The 19,913-nt window shown below is 47.4% G+C and overlaps 2 protein-coding genes across 6 annotated transcripts in view; both read left to right on the plus strand.

Annotated features, from left to right (window-relative positions):
• The window catches only part of fras1 (Fraser extracellular matrix complex subunit 1), a 164,523-nt gene extending 151,086 nt beyond the window's left edge, over positions 1-13,437 (plus strand). For 2 of the 3 annotated variants that reach the window (XM_076046922.1, XM_076046921.1), the window contains 24 exons: positions 473-586; positions 1,343-1,493; positions 2,621-2,780; positions 2,866-3,034; positions 3,126-3,372; positions 3,491-3,835; positions 4,448-4,608; positions 5,038-5,185; positions 5,303-5,508; positions 5,603-5,759; positions 5,853-6,053; positions 6,166-6,353; positions 7,022-7,297; positions 7,754-7,986; positions 8,095-8,255; positions 8,847-9,061; positions 9,177-9,327; positions 9,458-9,565; positions 9,667-9,826; positions 10,033-10,149; positions 10,254-10,420; positions 10,553-10,758; positions 11,036-11,182; positions 11,327-13,437. In XM_076046922.1, coding sequence (XP_075903037.1) covers positions 473-586; positions 1,343-1,493; positions 2,621-2,780; positions 2,866-3,034; positions 3,126-3,372; positions 3,491-3,835; positions 4,448-4,608; positions 5,038-5,185; positions 5,303-5,508; positions 5,603-5,759; positions 5,853-6,053; positions 6,166-6,353; positions 7,022-7,297; positions 7,754-7,986; positions 8,095-8,255; positions 8,847-9,061; positions 9,177-9,327; positions 9,458-9,565; positions 9,667-9,826; positions 10,033-10,149; positions 10,254-10,420; positions 10,553-10,758; positions 11,036-11,182; positions 11,327-11,908 — 4,770 coding nt within the window. In that variant the 3' untranslated portion in view covers positions 11,909-13,437. The remainder of the gene's footprint in view (positions 1-472; positions 587-1,342; positions 1,494-2,620; positions 2,781-2,865; positions 3,035-3,125; positions 3,373-3,490; positions 3,836-4,447; positions 4,609-5,037; positions 5,186-5,302; positions 5,509-5,602; positions 5,760-5,852; positions 6,054-6,165; positions 6,354-7,021; positions 7,298-7,753; positions 7,987-8,094; positions 8,256-8,846; positions 9,062-9,176; positions 9,328-9,457; positions 9,566-9,666; positions 9,827-10,032; positions 10,150-10,253; positions 10,421-10,552; positions 10,759-11,035; positions 11,183-11,326) is intronic. The other variant, XM_076046923.1, reaches the window with a different exon arrangement.
• On the plus strand, positions 496-19,195 carry anxa3a (annexin A3a). Of its 3 annotated transcripts, none has more exons than XM_076046936.1 (16): positions 496-500; positions 14,832-14,868; positions 14,964-15,011; positions 15,093-15,180; positions 15,417-15,511; positions 15,724-15,837; positions 15,952-16,042; positions 16,165-16,244; positions 16,345-16,401; positions 16,600-16,693; positions 16,781-16,876; positions 17,027-17,085; positions 17,173-17,295; positions 17,937-18,706; positions 18,747-18,807; positions 18,845-19,195. In XM_076046936.1, the coding sequence occupies exons 2-14, from the start codon at positions 14,854-14,856 to the stop codon at positions 17,994-17,996; spliced, it is 1,020 nt and encodes a 339-aa protein (XP_075903051.1). In that variant the 5' UTR covers positions 496-500; positions 14,832-14,853; the 3' UTR covers positions 17,997-18,706; positions 18,747-18,807; positions 18,845-19,195. The 3 variants fall into 3 exon arrangements, with proteins under 3 accessions (XP_075903051.1, XP_075903049.1, XP_075903050.1); XM_076046934.1 differs by lacking the exon at positions 496-500 and adding an exon at positions 13,793-13,898 and having other exon boundaries at positions 14,834-14,868; XM_076046935.1 differs by lacking the exon at positions 496-500 and adding an exon at positions 13,793-13,898 and having other exon boundaries at positions 14,834-14,868; positions 18,303-18,706.
• Positions 19,196-19,913: the final 718 nt, after the last annotated feature.

Below are 19,913 nucleotides of genomic sequence, written 5' to 3' on the forward strand. Positions count from 1 at the left end.
TGTGTGTGTGTGTGTGTGTGTGTGAGGGAGAGAGAGAGAGAGAGAGAGAGAGAGAGCTGCCCCCCTGACATTTTCATTATAGCTGCATGATTGAATTTGTAGTTTATACGTGGCCACGTCAGTCACTCATGTTTGTGTGTGTGTGTGTGTGTGTGTGTGTGTGTGACCTTATGTGATGGTTGTGTGTGAGGGGAATTCAGTGGTTTCATCAGCATTCCTGCTGTGTTTTTAACTTCTGCACTGCCGTGCCTCTTAATGCCTTTAGTGGCTTTTTTTTAATTTTTTTTTTTTAGTCAATTTATTTGCTGTTATCATTATTTTCTGTTTATATATAGATCAAACAGTGTGGACAAAGTTCTCTAAATCTGACTCTAACTCAGGGGAAATTGCAGGAGATGCCAAGACGAGCCGTGCTTAGTCACAATCCTTCTTTTGATGTCAGTGAAAGCGCGTTTTAATCCCCCCCCTGCAGATAGTGACAGCTGCGCCGCAGAAGTTCAAAATTGACATCCTGCCGGTGGATGACGGCACGCCGCGGATCGTCACCAACCTGGGTCTGCACTGGCTGGAGTACATGGAGAACAAGGTGGGCAGCCATCGTCTGGCTCCATGGACAGTGAAATAAATGAAATGATGCATTTTGGCACTTCAATGAGTGAGCGATGAGCCGACCAGTGAGGGTCTTTTGTACACTGATAAAGCTCCATTCTGCGCACAGCTTCTTGTCTCAGCTACGATCTGTTCAGCGTTCGACTGTGATGTTTAATTAACATGCTCCCCCTGGTGGTGGAGCCTCCTCGGCACAAGGCAATTACACGATGTCACTTTCAGTTCCGTCGTACTCGGCGAGTTCAGCAGAATTTATGAACTTTCTGCACTTTGGTAGAAATACAACTGCCTGCATGAAATGTGCTTTGGTTGTCGTGCAAGTTGTGGTTTTAGTTTGATACGGAAAAGGTGAAAAAAGCACCAACACAAGCAATGACATTTCTACTATTTCTGGAAAAATGTATTTATTTATGTCTGGAGTTCAGTGTTTGTCCATGAGTTTTGAAAAGGAGTTTTCACGCTAAGGAAGTGCAGTGACGACCAGATGCAACTTGTCTCAGATACTGAGAAGAAAGCAAACAGTTTGAACCATCAATAATTAAGGAAAGTTGTCCATGTTTGCCTTCAGCCATTTCATAAAATAATAAATATGTGCTGTATTCTTTTAATTAAAGCACAGCGGTTTGCCTTAATTTTGCCAATAAATCTAAATTCAACACAAGAACATGAGGGGGAAAACAAAACACTCATCAACAGCATTTCTTATTTTTATGATTCTTTGGTTTTTCTGCAGGCCACCAACCTGATCACTAAGAAGGAGCTGCTGACGATGGACCCAGACACCGACGACGGCCATCTGGTCTATGAGATCACCGCCGAGCCCAAGCACGGCTTCCTGGAGAGCAAGCAGAAGCCCGGCAGTGCCATCACCACCTTCACTCAAGGTAGGGAGCCGAGGGCGGAGCCGAGGGTGGAGCCGAGGGTGGAGCCGAGGGCGGAGCCGCGCGTCTTCTTTCACCGCAGCCTCCAGTCGGAAGCATGGAAACCAAATGCTAAAAACACCCGATGGCAGACGGTCAATATTATGCCGACGCTGCTGCCCCCCCCCCACACCCCACCCCCCACAACCCCTCCCACTCACCCCCCACCCCCCGCCTCCTCTAACACATCCGAAGGTGATTTGATCATCTTTCACTCACAGGTGCTTTCATCCCTTTTTCGTGGCGCTTGTACATTTGAAAACTGTGTCTCCTCCTCCCGCCTCCATTAGAAGGTGAAAAACTGAGAGGCAATTATGACTTTCGCCTTCATCTTGAAGGCTTTTATTTCCCTCCAACAATACAAAAAGGCCGGGGGGGCTGCGAGTCGCAGTGCTGTTATTTCGCTCAAAAACGCTTTCTTCACTCCCATTATGAATATTCCCTGGCTGCGGGCTGCGTGTCTCTGCCTCGCTCCCCCCTCGCAGTGAGGTCAGTGCGGCTCTCAGCCTGAAGCCTGAAGCTTTCTGACTCTTGTTTCACTTTCATTCCCTTTGCTCCTATTTTTGGTTTTTATTTTCTTGACCATCTTATTGCAGAAACTCAACTTTCTGCGTTCTTCACCTTCTCCTATGCTCCCATGTTTTGTTGTTATGCTTTGTTGTTTTTCAGCTAGTTATTGACTGACTCACAGTCATGAAAAACATCCACATTTTGTATAATTTGCATTCAAACAATAATTAGCCTGCAAACTCTACAGGCACAAGATTATAATGTCATTTTTCATGCTCCACGTCTGAGAAAACAGCCCTTTGTGATGTCACAATAGGTTAGATACCCCACTGATGATTTAAAAGGGGTGCCAGTCTCAATGTACCATTACATATATACTGCGTGCTGTGCTATGTATACTAGAAACCAGTGGAGTTTCTGGAATGATGAATCGTTTGAAGCTGCTCCGCTGGAGTCCAGGATAAAAAAAACTAAAAGATCTGAGGATGGGTAGAATTAGGGAGCTCTTTTAACGTTTGTAAAAAGCCAAAATAAAATAAAATGAAACAAAAATTCCTCTCACCCTTCCCCTATTTTTTCAGCTGACATCAACCTGGGCCTGATCCGCTACGTGCTGCACCAGGAGAACGTTCAGGAAACCATGGACAACTTCAAGTTCCTGGTCAAGGACAGCAAGCCCAACGTGGTCAGCGACAACGTCTTCCACATCCAGTGGTCGCTCATCAGCTTCGAGCACAAGAGGTCGGTGCCTCGCGCTCCGCTCGGCCCCTGTGACCCTTCACAAACATCTCACTCACGTTTTGCTCCGTTTTTATTCTTTCCTCAGCTACAATGTGAGCGAGAAGGCCGGCACGGTGGCGGTGACGGTGAAGCGAACAGGCAACCTCAACCAGTACGCCATCGTGCTGTGTCGCACGGAGCAGGCCAGCGCCACCTCCAGCAGTGGCGTGGGCGCTCGGCCGGGCCAGCAGGACTACGTGGAGTACGCTGGGCAGGTAGCCGCTCCTCGCCGTCCCGTTTTTTACCCCCTTTCAAGATCGAAATCGAAGTCCCCAACAAGAATCCCCCTCTTTCCCCCCAAAACAGGTGCAGTTTGACGAGCGTGAGGACACCAAGGTGTGCACCATCGTCATCAACGACGACCAGGTGTTCGAGGGAGCCGAGAGCTTCCACGTGGAGCTCAGCATGCCCGTGTACGCGTTGCTGGGCGGGAACACGCGCGCCGCCGTCAACATCAACGACACAGAGGACGAGCCCACGCTGCAGTTCGACAAGAAGGTCTACCACGTCAACGAGAGCAGCGGCGCCGTCAGCGTGCCCATCGAGAGGAAAGGTGAGCGGCAGCCGAGCCGACGTGAATCTCGATAGTCTCTAGTCTCGATGACGTCTCGGTCTGGGTTGGTGCCGTCTTGAAAAAAGTTGTGCATCTCCGCTTGGCTGTTGTGTTGCAGGCGACGCCTCCAGCACGGTGTCGGCGCTCTGCTACACGGTGGCCAAGTCGGCGCAGGGCAGCAGCCTCCGCGCCCTGGAGTCGGGCTCCGACTACAAGAGCCGCGGCATGAGCGGCGACAACCGCGTGGTCTTCGGCCCCGGCGTCAGCATGTCCACCTGCGACGTGCGGCTCATCGACGACAGCGAGTACGAGCTGTCCGAGGAGTTCGAGCTGGTGCTGGCGGACGCCTCGGACAACGCCCGCATGGGCGACGTGACCTCCACCAAGGTGGTCATCGACGGGCCCAACGACGCCTCCACCGTCACCCTGGGCAACGCCACCTTCACCTTCAGCGAGGACGCCGGTACCAGTCGTTTGTTTTTCTTGTTGTGAATGCGTTTTCTTTCCCTTCTCTTTTATTTAATGCCACAACATCGACTGAAATCAAATCTAATGACGTCCGGAGGGAAATTAGGGATGAGATACAACCGCAGACACACAGGTTGTCTTAGGAGAGGAACTTCGGAAGGTGTCACTTCTCTCCGTGTCTGTCAAGAGACCGCAGTGCTGAAAAATGAAAAATAAATTCAGAAAATGTGCATGTGTGTTTCTGTGGAGGAGGGTCTCCTGGGGAGAAGCTCAGCGAAGGAAATGAGGGGGAAAAATAGCTTCCGTCTCATTCAGAGGAGATTGATACACATTGTTCAGACATCATTTATGGACACTGGCAGATGACGTGTTTTCATTCAAACCTCACTTCTGCGTTATTGACGGCTCTACCGCGGACGATTCCGGCGCTTTACAGAAATAGAGCGAATCTTTAACAAAAGGAAAATTGAGGCAGCGTTTTTCTCCTCGGCAGAAAACACTTCTCCCAGTACATTCATTGTGCTGGTGTCAGTGTTTCAATTGCAGCCATTGACTCGGAGTATTTCCACTCACACGCTTCCCGCTTCGTGTCTCCTGGACGCTCCAGGTACGATTGAGATCCCGGTGCTGCGTCACGGCAGCGACCTCTCCTCCCTCACCTCCGTGTGGTGCGCCACCCGGCCGTCGGACCCTCCGTCGGCCAGCCCGGGGGTCGACTACATCCCCAGCTCCAAGAAGGTGGAGTTCAAACCCGGGAAAACCGAGGAGGTGAGGGCGGAAAAATGCTTTCACTTGCTTGTCCGCATGCAGGCGGCGTCACTTTCGATTGCAGGTTTTGCAGCGATGTCCGACACAAAGAGGCACAAGAGGCAGACTAAAACATGTTTTAAAACAAGATTTTATTCATATCACACACACAGTCTAACTTTAACTTTAAATCTTTTTTTGGGTTGTTCGAAATGAACCATCCAATCAACATAAAACAAAAAAATAAGAAATTTAAATCACAAAACAGGCTCACAACAAGTGCGTGTGGAACGTGTTAAACAAGGTGAAAAAAAATTAAAGTGAATTAAAAGTCAAGACCAGCAGCACTGATTAATAAATGGAGGTTAGAAGCCCCATAGATTAAAAAAGTCTTAATGAGCTTTTTCTGGTTAGAAAAAGTTATACGCTCTCCTCACTGTCTCTCTCCAGACCTGCAGTTTGACCATCATGGACGACATCCAGAACCCATCCATCGAAGGGTCCGAGTCTTTCGTGGTGTTCCTCAGTTCCCCTCATGGCGCCGTCCTGCAGGAACCGTACGAGGCCAACGTCGTCATCACGGACACCTTCCAGGACAGTACGTACAACTTGACCAAGAAAATCGCAAAAATTTAACACATTTGTCTTGGCTTTTAGTTTTTGTGCAGGTTTTCCTGACACTGATAGTTTTCGCTGTGACCGTCTCCTACCTCAGTTCCCAGCATGCAGTTTGAGAAGAGCGCCTACACTGCCAAGGAGAAGGACGGCGCCCTCCACATCCCCGTCATCCGCATGGGAGACCTGTCCTTCACGTCGTCGGTGCGCTGCTTCACCAGGACCATGTCGGCCATGGTGATGGACGACTTTGAGGAGCGGAGGAACGCTGACGAGTCTCGCATCACCTTCCTCAAAGGAGAGAAGGTGGAGTTCCAGTCCGGCAGAAGCAAAGAAATTCTCGGCAAACACGTTGGAAACCCACGTTGACAAATCTCTTCTCTGTTGTTTCCCCCCCAAGGTGAAAAACTGCACAGTTCACATCAACGACGACTCTGTGTTTGAGCCCGAGGAGGAGTTCCAGGTGCATCTTGGGACGCCGCTCGGGGACCATTGGAGCGGCGCCATGGTGGGAGCCAGCGACATTGTCACCATCACCATCACCAACGATGAAGACGGTAAGCAGGAGGCTCGCTGTCACTGACTTGTTCCTCCCACCAGAGGGCAGCACTGTGAGTTTTTCTTTTTCTAACCCTCTCCCTCTTCCTCAGCTCCCACCATTGAGTTCGAGCAGGCGTCCTACCAGGTGAGAGAGCCTCCTGGTCCCGACGGCATTGAGGTGCTCAACATCAAGGTGATCCGTCGGGGAGACCTGGACCGGACCTCCAAGATCCGCTGCAGCACGCGAGACGGCTCGGCCCAGTCCGGAGTGGACTACAACCCCAAGAGCCGAGTGCTGAAATTCACCCCAGGTGAGCAGTGCCGGTCAGCCCATCACCCTGTCCGTCTGTCTGTCTGTCTGTCGGTCTGCCTGCCTGACTGACTGACTGACTGACTGACTGACCATCCGTCTGTCCTCTGCAGGCATGGACCACATCCTGTTCAAAGTGGAGATTCTGTCCAATGAGGACCGGGAGTGGCACGAGTCCTTCTCATTGGTCCTGGGCCCTGACGACCCAGTGGAGGCGGTGCTAGGGGAGATCCCCATGGCCACGGTGACCATTCTGGACCAGGAGGCTTCAGGCAGCCTCATCCTTCCGGCCACGCCTATTGTGAGAAACCTGCCTCCCTCTTTTATTTGATTTTTTTTGCAGTTGTTGACAAGTAAAGCTGAAATGCACACAAAGCGGTGGTTGAAAACGGCGCTGTGTGGAGTCTGGATGGACCGATATCATTGTTCAAGAGGGTAAAAGCGCAGCCTGTGTTTGACACAGGGTTGGTTGTTTTTTTTCTGAAGACTTTAATGATGTTCTTTTATTTCTTTGGGCTCTGGCTGTGCTGAGAGCGTGCGCCTTCTATTCATTTTGTTGTTTTAATACGTTGCCGTGGAGCCAGAGAGCAGCAGCAACGCCGCTCCAAACGCCAGCCCTCCTCTGCTCTGATACAAATTCACTCACTCACAGCTGGCTGTTTTTTGTTGTTTTTTACTCAGGCTCTCAGGTTTTTGTTTTTCTGTTTTTGGCTCCACACTGTCTGTGCGCTTAATCAGAGCCACGAAAGTCTGAGCACATCAGTGCAGCTCTGCTTGACTCCCACTAAAATATTATTTGCTGGGTAATTTGACCACAAGTGCCTTTTTAGCACCTCAGCGGGGATGTTATCTCACACTCTCTCTCTCACTCTCTCACCCTGCCGCCTTGGAATAAATAATGGAAGAAAGTCGATTTCTAGGATTACTGTATATATTTCAAAAGACAACAACGTCCTCCTTTCTCTCCAGGTGGTCTCCTTGGCCGACTACGACCACGTCCAGGAAGTGACCAAGGAGGGCAGCAAGAAGATGCCCTCTCCCGGCTACCCGCTGGTGTGCGTGACCCCCTGCGACCCCCACTACCCCAAATATCCGGTGATGAAGGAGCGCTGCGAGGAGGCGGGCATCAACCAGACACAGGTGCACTTCTCCTGGGAGGTGGCGGCGCCCACCGACACCAACGGAGCCCGCTCGCCCTTCGAGACGGTCACGGACACCACGCCGTACACCAGCGTCAACCACATGGTAACGGAAAAAAAACGAAAACGCCGTCATTTTTAAAGAAACGTGTTGCCGCTGCCTAATCAGCACTTGTGCTCTGTAAAAATCCCGTAACGTGCAAAACAGCTCAAACACAGCATTTTAACTGGCTGTTGCAAACACTGAGCTAAATATGCTGGGTTATTTTATAAGTGCATTTGTGAGGCTGCTTCACTGAAGTGTTCAATAAAACGCTAAAAGATCTGACAGTGGGTACTTGATGGGGAAAAAAAGGCACAAATCATTTTCATCCACGGGCCATTTTTAAGAAAATATATTTTACCAGCCAATATTGAGCCTTTCCCTTTTCATTTGTCTATCTATTGCTATTTTGTATCTGTATCTATTGCTATCATTTTTATCAGACAAAAACAGATTGTTTTACCGTCAGAACAAATGTAATTTTTTCCCATCTCACAAACTCCTCCCCGGCTGTTGCAGGTCCTGGACAGCATCTATTTCAGTCGGCGCTTCCATGTGCGCTGCGTGGCCCAGGCCAGAGACAAGGCGGGACACCTGGGCACGCCGCTCAGGAGCAACATCGTCACCATCGGCACCGAGGGCTCCATCTGCCACACGCCCGTCACCACGGGGACGGCCAGGGGCTTCCAGGCTCAGTCCTTCGTCGCCACCCTGAAATACCTGGACGTCAAGCACAAGCAGCATCCCAACCGGTGGGTGGGCGGAGTCAGCGCGTGCACCAGCCAACCCTACCATCCCCCACCACCCCCACCTGCATCGTTTTTTATTGCCAACTTGTTCTTTGTTTGGTCCTGGTGCAGCATCCACATCTCGGTGCAGATCCCTCACCAGGACGGCATGCTCCCCCTAGTGTCCACCATGCCACTGCACAACCTGCACTTCCTGCTGTCTGAGTCCATCTACCGACAGCAACATGTCTGCTCCAACCTGGTGACGCTCAGAGACCTGCAGGGCATCTCAGGTTGGTTCAAGGTTCATTTTATTGTCAACTTCTCAGAATGTACAGGACATACCGAAAATGCCGTTTCTCTGCTCTCATGAATTAAAATAATAATAATAAAAAAATATAGACAGACTATATAGACAATAAATAGACCAAATGCAACAAACAGACAACATTTAATGAAGTGGGTATTTAAAATATGAAAAGAGAACAGTGACACAGTGCGGATGTAAACAGGTGGTAGTTTTGTGCAATTACATATAATACAATTACAGTACAGTACAGTGTAGTTACAGACCAGTTAAAGTAAGTTAGTTTCCCTGTGTTGGGACTTGATCTTCAATGAGTAAGTGTAAATTTCCCTCCTGGGAACTTACACTTAGTCATCCTCCACACACACACACACACACACACACACACACACACACAAAGAAGCACTTCCATTAGCAGCAAATTGAATTGCAAATTTAAAGCCCGACTTAATGATCCAGGTCACAGATTAAAAATGTGTGAGAATTAGAATACTTTTTTTTCCAATAATTTTTACCATAACATATTTTATATTCTCACTGCCGTTGTTTCTGCTCCTGGGCACGGTTGCACCCACAGAGTCGGGTTTCCTGGACAACGTGTCCTACGACAGCATCTCCCTGGGACCCGGTTACGACCGGCCGTACCAGTTCAACCCCAACGTGCGGGAGGCCAAGAGCATCCAGCTTTACAAACACCTCAACCTCAAGAGCTGCATCTGGACCTTCGACGCCTACTACGACATGACGGAGCTCATCGACATCTGCGGGGGCTCCGTCACCGCTGACTTTCAGGTGGGCATCGTTGATCTTTGTGTTGCGTAAACTGGCTCAAAACAGTGTTTTTGTATGATTGAAATTACACAGACATCAGGCTCCTGGCTCAGTGCCTCTGCTGTCCCTCCCTCAGGTCCGCGACTCGGCTCAGTCCTTCCTGACGGTGCAGGTCCCGCTCTACGTCTCCTACATCTACGTGACGGCACCGAGAGGCTGGGCCTCCCTGGAGCACCACACTGAGATGGAGTTCTCCTTCTTCTACGATACCATGCTGTGGAGGACTGGTGAGGACAAGGCATCATCAGCAGCTGTGCTTGGCCTGGGCCTGCAAATCTGAAAAAAAACTAAAAAACTTCCTGTTATGTTGATGCATTAAGAAGTGTCTGGATCTCTGCTGTTTCTGGTTATCTGCAGGCATCCAGACAGACAGTGTGCTCTCAGCCAGGCTGCAGATCATCAGGATCTACATCAGAGAGGACGGCCGACTGGTGATCGAGTTCAAAACCCACGCCAAGTTCCGGGGTCGGCATCAAGATTCGCTCTAATGGGAGACGGGAAAAAGCCAATTCTCTCATTTCGTTTCTTCTCATTTCTAATGTCTCTGAATTTTGTTTTTCCTGCAGGTCAGTTTGTCCTTGAACATCACACCCTGCCGGGCCACAAGTCCCACCTGATGCCCCCCGACCACATGGGAGGCATCGAGTTTGACGTTCAGCTGCTGTGGAGCGCTCAGACCTTTGACTCTCCGTACCAGCTGTGGAGGGCCACCAGCTCCTACAGCAGGTCAGAGGCCGTAATTACACCTCATCCCTTGTTAATAAATCCTAGCCAAGGATTTGACATATTTGTTGATATGATTTGTTGAAAAACAATCATTTTAACTTCAAGTTTTTTAAAGTGCAGGGCCACATGAGAAAGATACTTTCTTCCTATCATAATTTTTATTATTATTACATATATTTGTAATCCTGATGTGTGCCTGTCAACAGGAAGGACTACTCTGGCGAGTACACCGTCTTTCTGATCCCCTGCACCGTCCAGCCCACGCAGCCCTGGATCGACCCCGGCGACAAACCTCTGTCCTGCACCGCTCACGCCCCGGAAAAGTACGTCCTCGCTCACGCCAGTTCAAAGACGCTCTCTTCCGTTTCACTTGACAGAGGTCAGGGGTCGTAACCGCAAGTCCTCTCCTGCCGTTCCTCCCCGACAGGTTCCTTTTGCCCATCGCCTTCCAGCAGACCAACCGGCCTGTTCCCGTGGTCTACTCCCTGAACACAGAGTTCCAGCTGTGCAACAACGAGAAGGTCTTCATGATGGACCCTGCAGTAGCTGACATGTCCATGGCTGAGATGGACTACAAGGGAGCCTTCTCCATGGGTACAGCAGCGGTCTCTTTAATATACACAGGATAAGATAAAAAATAACGCTAACCATGATTTTCTTTCTTAAGTTAGCGGTGTCTTTGACACTTTGACACTGAAGAGCGTGTCTCTCTGCTGCCCTCCACAGGTCAAACCCTGTATGGCAGGGTGTTGTGGAACCCCGAGCAGAACCTGAACGCGGCCTACAAGCTGCAGCTGGAGAAGGTTTACCTCTGCACGGGCAGGGACGGCTACGTGCCCTTCTTCGACCCCACGGGGACCCTGTACAACGAGGGGCCGCAGTACGGCTGCATCCAGCCCAACAAGCACCTCAAACACCGCTTCCTTCTGCTGGTAGGAAAACAACATCGAGTTTTTCTCTTTATATCGCTGCACCAGTCCAACTAGCCCCCCGCCCCTCTCTTGAGATGTTGCATTTTGACAACACTGGTGGGTGTTTCAAGTCATTGACATTTCTCACTCTTGTAACACTCTTGGCGACAACATCAGCGCAAACACTGCAACCTCCTAACATTACAAAAAATGTCTTAAGTAAACTGAGATGTTTCTCCTGAGATTGTCTTGAATCCGCTCTGATCGCTCTGCTCCCTCCACCCTTCTCCTCTTGCAGGACCGTAAGCAGCCGGATGTGTGTGACGACTTCTTTCACGACGTTCCCTTTGAGGCCAACTTTGCCTCTGACACCCCAGAGCTCCAGTCCATGACGGCCATGCCAGGAGTCGACGGCTTCACCATGAAAGTCGACGCCCTCTACAAGGTTTGTGGGAGCGCCGGCGCAGCCTCTGGGTCGAGCATAGCATTATGAATTTGTGTTTTCTTTCATTCCTGACTGAAGGCATCAAAACTACATATGAACACACTATGAACTTGAACCTTATTCTCTGTGTCTGTGGATGACCAGGTGGAGGCGGGGCACCAGTGGTACCTGCAGGTAATTTACGTGATCAGCCCGGAGTCGCGCTTAAGCCCCAGGATCCAGCGCTCGCTCACCTACCAGCTGAAGCGCTCCAAGCGCGACCTGGTGGACCGCAGCGGGCGCCTGACGCTGGACGAGTCGCTCATCTACGACAACGAGGGCGACCAGGTGAAGAACGGCACCAACATGAAGTCCCTCCGCCTGGAGGCGGGGCCCTCGGGCTCCTTCAACGCCCACGTGGGCAGTTCGGTGGGCGGAGGCATCGCCGCCATGACCCTGCTGGTGCTGGTGCTGCTGGCCCTCTGCTTCCTGCTCCGCCGCTGCCGCCGGGCCACCAGGAAGACGGCCAAAAAGACAGAGAAGGTGCTCGAGGAGTATCCGCTTAACACCAAGGTGGAGGTGTGCATGGACAAGTGCATGGAGAAGAACTTCAGCAGCAAGCACTGCACCGTGAGGAACGTCAACATTCTCAACCGCAACCAGGAGCCCAGCGGAAGGGCCAAGGTCAAACAGGTCAACCTGGAGGTCAAACTCCACAACAACCTCAGCGACGGCACTGAGGTCTGAAACACTGACGGGAGGAGGGAGGGAGGAGGAGCGGAATAAAACTATTAAAGAAAAGGTATTTTCTAAAATGAAAAAAGAAAGAAAGGTTTGTACTTAAGGAACGTGATGTTTGTTAATGTATTTTTATACCACTTTGAAAAAAAAGGGAAGAGCGGGACTAGCAGACAGCTGAGCAGCGTTTGAATCATTTCGCAACTGGGCTACCTCAGGAATCCATGCACCACTCAGCTGCCCAGAGCAGCCACAATGAGAAAAAAAAAAGAAAACATGTGCACCTCATCATCCAAACTCCACCTGAAATGTTGAAATGTCACTTTTCTCACTGTCTCCCTCTTTTAGCACCAAAGTTGTAAATGGTAGCTCAGACACTGGTGATTGTTTTTAAAAGAGAACGAAAACATGTCGTTTCTGCTGCATTTAGTCGTTTCACTGCTACTGAACGCCACTACTGGAGAACGGTGGCCAGCCGGAGGTCCTTGTTGTCTGCATTTATTGTCATTTTGCAAATCTTGGGTGAAGTGGGTCACAGCGGAGCTTCACGTCTGCTGCGGAGAGACGACGCACGCACACTCACACTGTACGCTGCGCGAGCGTGAGGCTGGATGATTGCCGAGTGTAAGTAATAACAGTAATGAATGATAACTACTCAAGTGCAATTATTATGCTATTACTTTACCTTTTTCCTCCCTTGTGAGCGTAGGATCCGTTTGCATTTCAAAAGAAACTTATTGCGAGCCTTACTTCAAGATATTTGTTCCGTCACAGTGAACAGTAGTTTCTTTCTCGGCACGAAAGTCCTATTTTTTTTCTTCTCGTTAGTACTGTATCTCTGACAGCTGCCAATATTAAGTGCCATGCAGTATTTTACAAAATTAATTTTAAAGAAATCTTCATCCAAAGTTTGTTTTTTCTCAACAGAGAAAACCCTACTTTTTCAGCCATCACCACCATTTAGAAAACAATGTTGTGAGTTCTTTTTTTAGCCTTACTGTGGTTGTGAAAAGAATATTCACTTTAAATTGTTTGATTCCATAAGGGATGTGTATGTTCTGCCTTTATCCACCAGTCACACCGTGCTTCACTTCTTTTGTTTTATCATTATTCTGACTCCTTTCTCAGAAAAGAGAAGCTTTTATTCCTTGTTTGTGCATTACTTTGTTACTCTCTTATGAGTTGCTTTATTAGGCTACCATCTACTACTGATGTATAAATCACTGTATTTGAAGTGTATGACACTGGTTTGAGAACACTGTAAAAGAAAAAAAATGTTTTCTTGTCATGATGACCTTCCTATGTCTTTCCATCCATTAGTCACTGGTCCTTCTTCCTGTAACCTCTCAACTGTGTGCCTATCAAAAAACACTATGGGAACAGGAAATTATGGGAAATAATATATTTTTTGGTGCTATCATTTTTTTGTGGATAAAAAAAAAAACTATAATGCTATCAACACGTTGCCTGTATTTGGTGCCTTTTTTTTTAGTAATAAAAAAAATACATTTTAAACCAACAAGGTCCCTGTTTGTTGATGCTAGATGCTACACATTCAAGGTGCACTATGTGCACGGCACAGATTGTTTCCTTTTTTTTAGAGGAGTGTTTGCATTCTAAAAATATTGAGGTTTTCGTAATAATTAAATAACCTGGTTGTGTTATTCATTAATTCATTATTATTATTATTATTATTATTATTATTATTATTATTATTATTATTACACAACAGAGTTCGGCAAAGAAAGACCCTGCTAGCGTATGGTTTGGTTTTGGGATTGGTTTTGGGTTCCGGGTCGGGTAGGAGGAGTTACAGAAAAGGAGGCGTGGCCAATCGCTCCCTCCGGGTGCATGACGCGTGACGTCAGCATCACACCTGTGGAAGGTGAGGCGTGGCGAGACAATGATGATGACGAGTCTTCGCCTCGGTGCGCTTCCAGTTTGGGTCGAAATTGGAAGGTGCGGCGGATCCTTCTTCCGGTTGGAGCAGAAATTCAAGGTGAGCTCTCGTGTGATTTATTAAATCTGTCAAAATGTTTCTGCGTCGATGTTGGTGCGTTTGTCGCGTTCTGGTGGCTTGAATTGTTATTATTTTGTGTTGAAAGCTTTTTGAAAAGCTCTAGTTTATTCGGGTGAATAGAGATCTCCTAGATGTAGTCTTCTTGTTTTAAGCAGTGCTAAATCTTGAACACACCTTGCACAGACAATCAGACGTCAGTGATGTCAAACGCTCACAGGGGACCGCGTGTTTTGAACCGTCACAACTTTTATGTAATGTCGCTAAAATAAAAGTTGTACAGTTTGTAAAGAGGTCTTAGGTCGACACGATGTTGGCTTTGACATTAGAGGTGCGTCAACGTGACACAACTCGAGACTCAGCTAAGCACCTGAACAAACACGGAGTCCACATAATCACCAGGATGTGTGATACACTTCACAGCGGTTGTCACGTTCTATATAATGTTTCCAAAACGAATTATCCAAGGGGAATGGGTTAAAACTTTATTAAGTTGATTTTTCTCACACATATATTAGCATTTTTAATCCAGTAGCAGTCTCGCAAATACTGCATTTGAATTCATTTTGAATATGTAAGGGAAAATTTTGTGCTGCCTGACAAAAACCTGTTGAACAAGATTGAAAATTATCAATCAATAAACAAACACCCAAAAACGAATAAGTGTTGTAAAAATTCATTATCGTCAGATGTTTTTGTCTTCATGTGAGCCAATATAGCAAGTGTATCTCCAGCACATTCTGCAAATTCATTCATACTTAAAAACACAATTCTAAAACACTTGTTTGCCTTAATGAAGCCTTTTGGACCCAGACCTGAAATATTTCTTTGTAAGATGTCATTTGGAAAGAATGTGTGAAGAGCAGCCCTGCAGCACAGCAGGGGAGCTTTAAACTGTGCCCTGTGTTTGTCTACAGAGGAGCCTCCAGTTCTCACCATGACGTCTCTGTGGGTAAGCCATAAAGGTTGAATTAAGTTAATTTGTTTTGCCACCACTTATAAAATGATGCGCAACACTGTCAGAGCAACCACTGATAATTTTTGCAGGATGACTTGGACAGTCTTGTGGATTCCCCGTCCTCTTTCACCACTAAGGTAGGTCCTCCCAAGGCTGTTTTTCACTGACTCAAGTCTCCCTGCGTGGCATTTTTGAGGAAATATTGTGCTGCTCTTCAGAATGGAGAAAGGGGAACCATCCAGCCAAAGTCAGGCTTTGACGCCAAAGATGACGCCGTCGCTCTGAGGAAGGCAATCGAAGGACTCGGTAAAAACACACATTGATGTTGTGCATTGACATTCATACTTTGTTGGACCCAATGAAGCGCCAATGAATTTAGCGCAGTAAAACCCCTTATTGAAAGGGATGATTGGTGTTTCACCCTTGCGCTGCTCACCAACACCCCTACATTTTCCCATAATAAATTGACAATGCATTTCTTTAGCTAAAGTGACACTGGGGCCTGATCTTCATGTTTATCAACCCACCTTGTTTGTCCTCAGGCACCAAAGAGAAGGTGGTGATTGACATTCTCACCCACAGAAGCAGTGCTCAGAGGCAGCTCATCTGTCAAGCTTATGAGGAAGCCACTGGCAGAGTGAGTCGCTGTTCATGATCAAAGTATAACGTGTTCACAGCCTTTTTACAAAAAAAGAACAATCAAGAACGAATGAATGAAGAAATACTTGGTATTACTGCTTCAGTTGTGAGGGGAAAATGGATGTAAACCGGTGGCGTGTGTGTATTCAGTCGTGCGTGGCCTTTGTGTATTTGCATGGACTTTATTTGCATAACGTCCTGCTGCTGCAGGCCCTGCTGGAAGACGTGGAAGGGGACACCCACGGCCAGTTCGAGGACATCTTGGTGGCGCTCATCACCCCGCCTGCAGCATACGACTGCCATGAAGTGATGCGGGCAATGAAGGTGGGTCCATTCAACAATCCAGTGGCACTTTTTTTGCAAACAGATGGCGATTGAACATTGGAAGTTTGTTTTTGTTTTTTTTTTAAAATCTGTTCTTTTGTTGTTATCTGGCAGGGAGCCGGGACAAAAGAAAGCGTCCTGATTGAAATCTTTGCCTCCAGAACCAACGAGCAGATCCGAGCTCTCAATGAGGTCTACCTGCAAGGTGAAGTCACTGGAAGGCTCTTATCACGCGGAAAAGTGAAATCGGCTAAGATTGTCTGCAGAGTGGCTGCAAAACTGCAGGAAATATTGAAATTGACTGTCCTCACTGTCGCCTGTGAGCAGAGCGAGAGAAGAAGTTGAGCTTTGACCTGAAGAAGGAAGTTTCCGGAGACTTTTCCAATGCGTTGCTCCTCCTGGCTGAGGTTGGTCTTTCCAGTAAAACCCACAACCAGCCATAGCGGCTATGGTGGGCACTTTAATTTGTTTGGTTACGTGAGAATGTATATTTTCTCTTCATCTTAGGGCAAGAGGGAGGAGAGCACCACGGTGGACACGCAGAAGGCCAAAGAAGACGCCAAGGTGATGTTTGGCGCGCATTTGGATTCTTAGACTTGCAGGACAACATTTTGTCTCTTATTTGTTGGTTCTGGTCCTTCACTCCTATAAAACCTGCAGCATTTGTTGATTTGTTTCACCCCTTGGCGATTATGAAGTTTTACAAAAAGAGGATACATTGACCTAAATGTATAAATATGTTATTTTTTTCCGCCTGCACAGACACTCTACGATGCGGGTGAGAAAAAGTGGGGCACGGATGAAACCAAATTCATTGACATTCTCTGCCAAAGAAGTATCCCTCAACTGAGACAAAGTAAGTCAGCAGTTTAGACTTTGCACTTCCTGTTGTGTGAGGTTTGGCCTCCTCATTTAGTTTTTTTATTTTGTCTTGTTTGCTCAGCTCTCGTCGAGTACAAGAACATCAGCGGAAAGACTCTGCAGGAGAGCATTGAGGGGGAGATGTCGGGGGTCCTGGAGGAGCTGCTGGTGGCTATCGGTACATTTAATTCACTCAGACTTTTGCTGTGTAAGACTCCACACTGTCAATTTTTAAGGTATGGCATAATGTACACTATATATGAACAAAGTATTCACTTTTCATCAAACATCATGTCGTGTAAAAATCACTTCTGTCTGTCCCTTGCAGTGAAATGTGTGAAGAGCGTGCCTGCCTACTTTGCAGAGTGCCTGTATGAGAGCATGAAGGTTAGTTAATTTTCATTGCAAGTGTCAAAATCATTGATGATGAATGTCAATATGAAAGTATGTTTTGGCCGCCCTAATCATGGTCAGGGTTGTGGGACGGACGAGTCGACTCTGAACCGAATCATGGTGAGTCGGTCCGAGATCGATTTGCTGGACATCCGAGCCGACTACAAGAAACTCTACGAGCACTCGCTGCACTCTGCCATCGAGGTAAAGAGCTGCTTCATTGTCTTAACAACAATTCTAGTGTTTAACATTTAACTTTGGGCTTTTATGTCTGCCTTGAACTGTCCGCCTGGAAATCTTTGTGCAGTCAGGGGATTTGAAGAGACTCGGTTCAGTCTGTGGATTCACAGTCTGAGGTTACTGTGACTCATGTGAACTTGGAGAATAAATTCCCCAACTCTGAGATGCACTTATGGGTAAAAGTGAAAAACTGAGTCAGCAGGTCCTCTGAGATGCACAGTCCTGGGACAAAGTGACTAATTTGCCGCTTTTACCGGAGCCAATTCATAACTAACATTTACACTGTGGTAACTTGTCAGAATCTCCTCGACGGGCGGGAGGTTTGATTTAATGGATGGAGGAAAACGAGTGCTGCAGCTCAGTATTAAACCCTGTAAACACTCTGTTGCTGCCGTCCGGGTCCATCAGACAGAGAAACTTACTATCAGAGGCGTCTTTTTGCACCCCTTCACCATGACCGGGTGTGGTGAGCGCTGCTCAGTCACCCTGATGCAACACACTCATCAGAGAACCTGCGCCAGTTGCTCTGTCTGATCTGACCCTCACTGGCACCTGTGCTTGGATACACTCTCCCTCCTTCCTGTTTGTGTTGCTGTGTTGTCCAGTCCGACCTGGGCGGCGACCACGGCGACTGTGTGAAGGCCATCTGTGGAGGAGACGACTGACCCAAGCCTGAGGTTCCTGCCTGACGCCAAGAAGAAATGTGCCTCCTCTTGAGCTCCACAGGCCCTCAGTCACTCCCTCTGTCTGTGTGCGCTACAACTTACACTTTCCTCCTCAGACTACTAACGCAGATCTTTTTTTTTTTTTTTTTTTTTTTTACATGGCCTCAGACAGATTTTGAAAATACAGACATCACATGTGAAAATCCATGAGACGTCGAGCCAAAAGGCTCCAACTGTGGGTCGTTTAGGACGTATTTCAAGCGTGAAAACTCTGAGGTTTTGATGTGAAATTCTGTTTCGTTCCAGTCGGATTGCGGAGGGAATTATGAAAAGACTCTTCTGAAAATCTGTGGAGGAGAGGATTAATATGAGCGCCAGCGTGTTTCACTTCTGCCATGTCTTTTGTTTCCCCTGCTTTGTATCACTCTGTTCCCCCTCAGCAGTCTTTAAAAATACATCTCCTGCAGTGCAGACCTTGTTATTTCCACTTTGCGCTATATTGGACTCCTATTGTACTTTTCATTCCTCTTTACTTATTTAACACGGCAGATTTCATGCACAAAAACATGTGACATACGCATATTAAATCTGCCAAAAACACATTTACATTAAGTAATTTGAATTTTGTATGTCAGTCCTTGTGCTTTGTGATTCAACGTTAATATCATTTTCTTATTTATAGTTAAACGAACCATTTGGAAGTAGGACAAGTAATGACGCATTGTGAGCTTGATCTTTTTCTAATGAAAGCCAGTTCTATAAAACTAGGATGAGCAATAGCTCCCTGGCAGTTTTTCTTCTGGGTAAAAATGTTACAGCAAAAACCGAGGAGGAGAGCTGGAGCGCAGTGAACACCAGAAAGTCTACCGTGAGCAGTAAATCTGACCTTTGTAAATAAATAAGTCATGAATTCATATTTGCTTCACATCTTCCTAATATACGTGCCAAATGTTCACGGCTTCAAGATGGTAGATTGCCTTTTAAGTCACTGCGACTGTTAGTTTAAAAAATAGCTCACTAGTCCTTTTTTCCACTTTGAGTTCTTTGTTAGTTTACTTTTGATGATTTCTTACTACCAGATGCTACTGAATCCAACAAAATGATCAGCCAACAATCTAATGTGTTATGTATTTCTACCCACATTTGTTTGTGTGCTTGTTTCCTGTCGTTTGGAAAAAAATATATACACTTGCACAGAATGTCTGTGTCAGTTTGTCTGAGTTTTTGTTTGCACCAGCTGTTTCAAAATGTAAAAGGCATTTTGGTGGACAAGTTTAGTTTTTTATGTTTAGACATTTAAAGGGATTGTGGTAGTTGTGCATACTGGAAAGAGGACGGGGAAAACGCGAAAACAAACAATTAGCGTCACTTCAGAAAGTCTCAGTTGGTTTGATTGCCGCTAAAGCTAAACACTTTAACAAGAGCATGAAAGGTCAGAAGTCATCCCTGCATGAGAGATTGGAGTTTCATTCGCGTTTCCTCGCGACGTACGCTTTTGTGCACTTGTGCAAAGGCCAACAGGTGGCAGCACACGCCTCTCAAACAGCGCCAGACAATAAGTGTGTCGGAGAGGAAGGATTCCTCCTGCTAGAGCAGGATGTGCCCAGACATGGGGGTTTAGACGTCATGTGATCCCACTCTGCTCCTCCTCGTCTCTTATGTAATCCCCATTCCAGCCATGTGCTCCCCCACTATACTGACCTAAATACAGTAATTGTGGCCAATTACCTACAGAAACAGACTTTTGCACAGCTTGTGACTGATGGTCGAGGCGATGGAGGTGGTTTTGGGTGAAGCATGTAGACAAGTTAGACCCTCAGTGTTGAAAGCAGCACTGAAAATCTCTAGTGGAGCGCAGCCCTTCGTTTCAGGCACACGCCATTGTTTGAAGAGCCTCTCGCTCTCAGGTGCAGCTGT

Source organism: Nelusetta ayraudi, unplaced genomic scaffold (assembly GCF_046127955.1).
Source record: "Nelusetta ayraudi isolate G7.1 ecotype Tasmania unplaced genomic scaffold, CSIRO-AGI_Nayr_v1 ptg000092l, whole genome shotgun sequence".
In the NCBI taxonomy this organism is placed as follows: domain Eukaryota; kingdom Metazoa; phylum Chordata; class Actinopteri; order Tetraodontiformes; family Monacanthidae; genus Nelusetta; species Nelusetta ayraudi.

Bases quoted from the DNA above. Each gene is read 5' to 3' on its own strand.
- anxa3a (XM_076046936.1), top strand. The intron at 15,838-15,951 runs GTGGGTCCATTC...GTTATCTGGCAG, and splicing joins AAGTGATGCGGGCAATGAAG to GGAGCCGGGACAAAAGAAAG. The intron at 16,043-16,164 runs GTGAAGTCACTG...GCCTGTGAGCAG, and splicing joins CAATGAGGTCTACCTGCAAG to AGCGAGAGAAGAAGTTGAGC.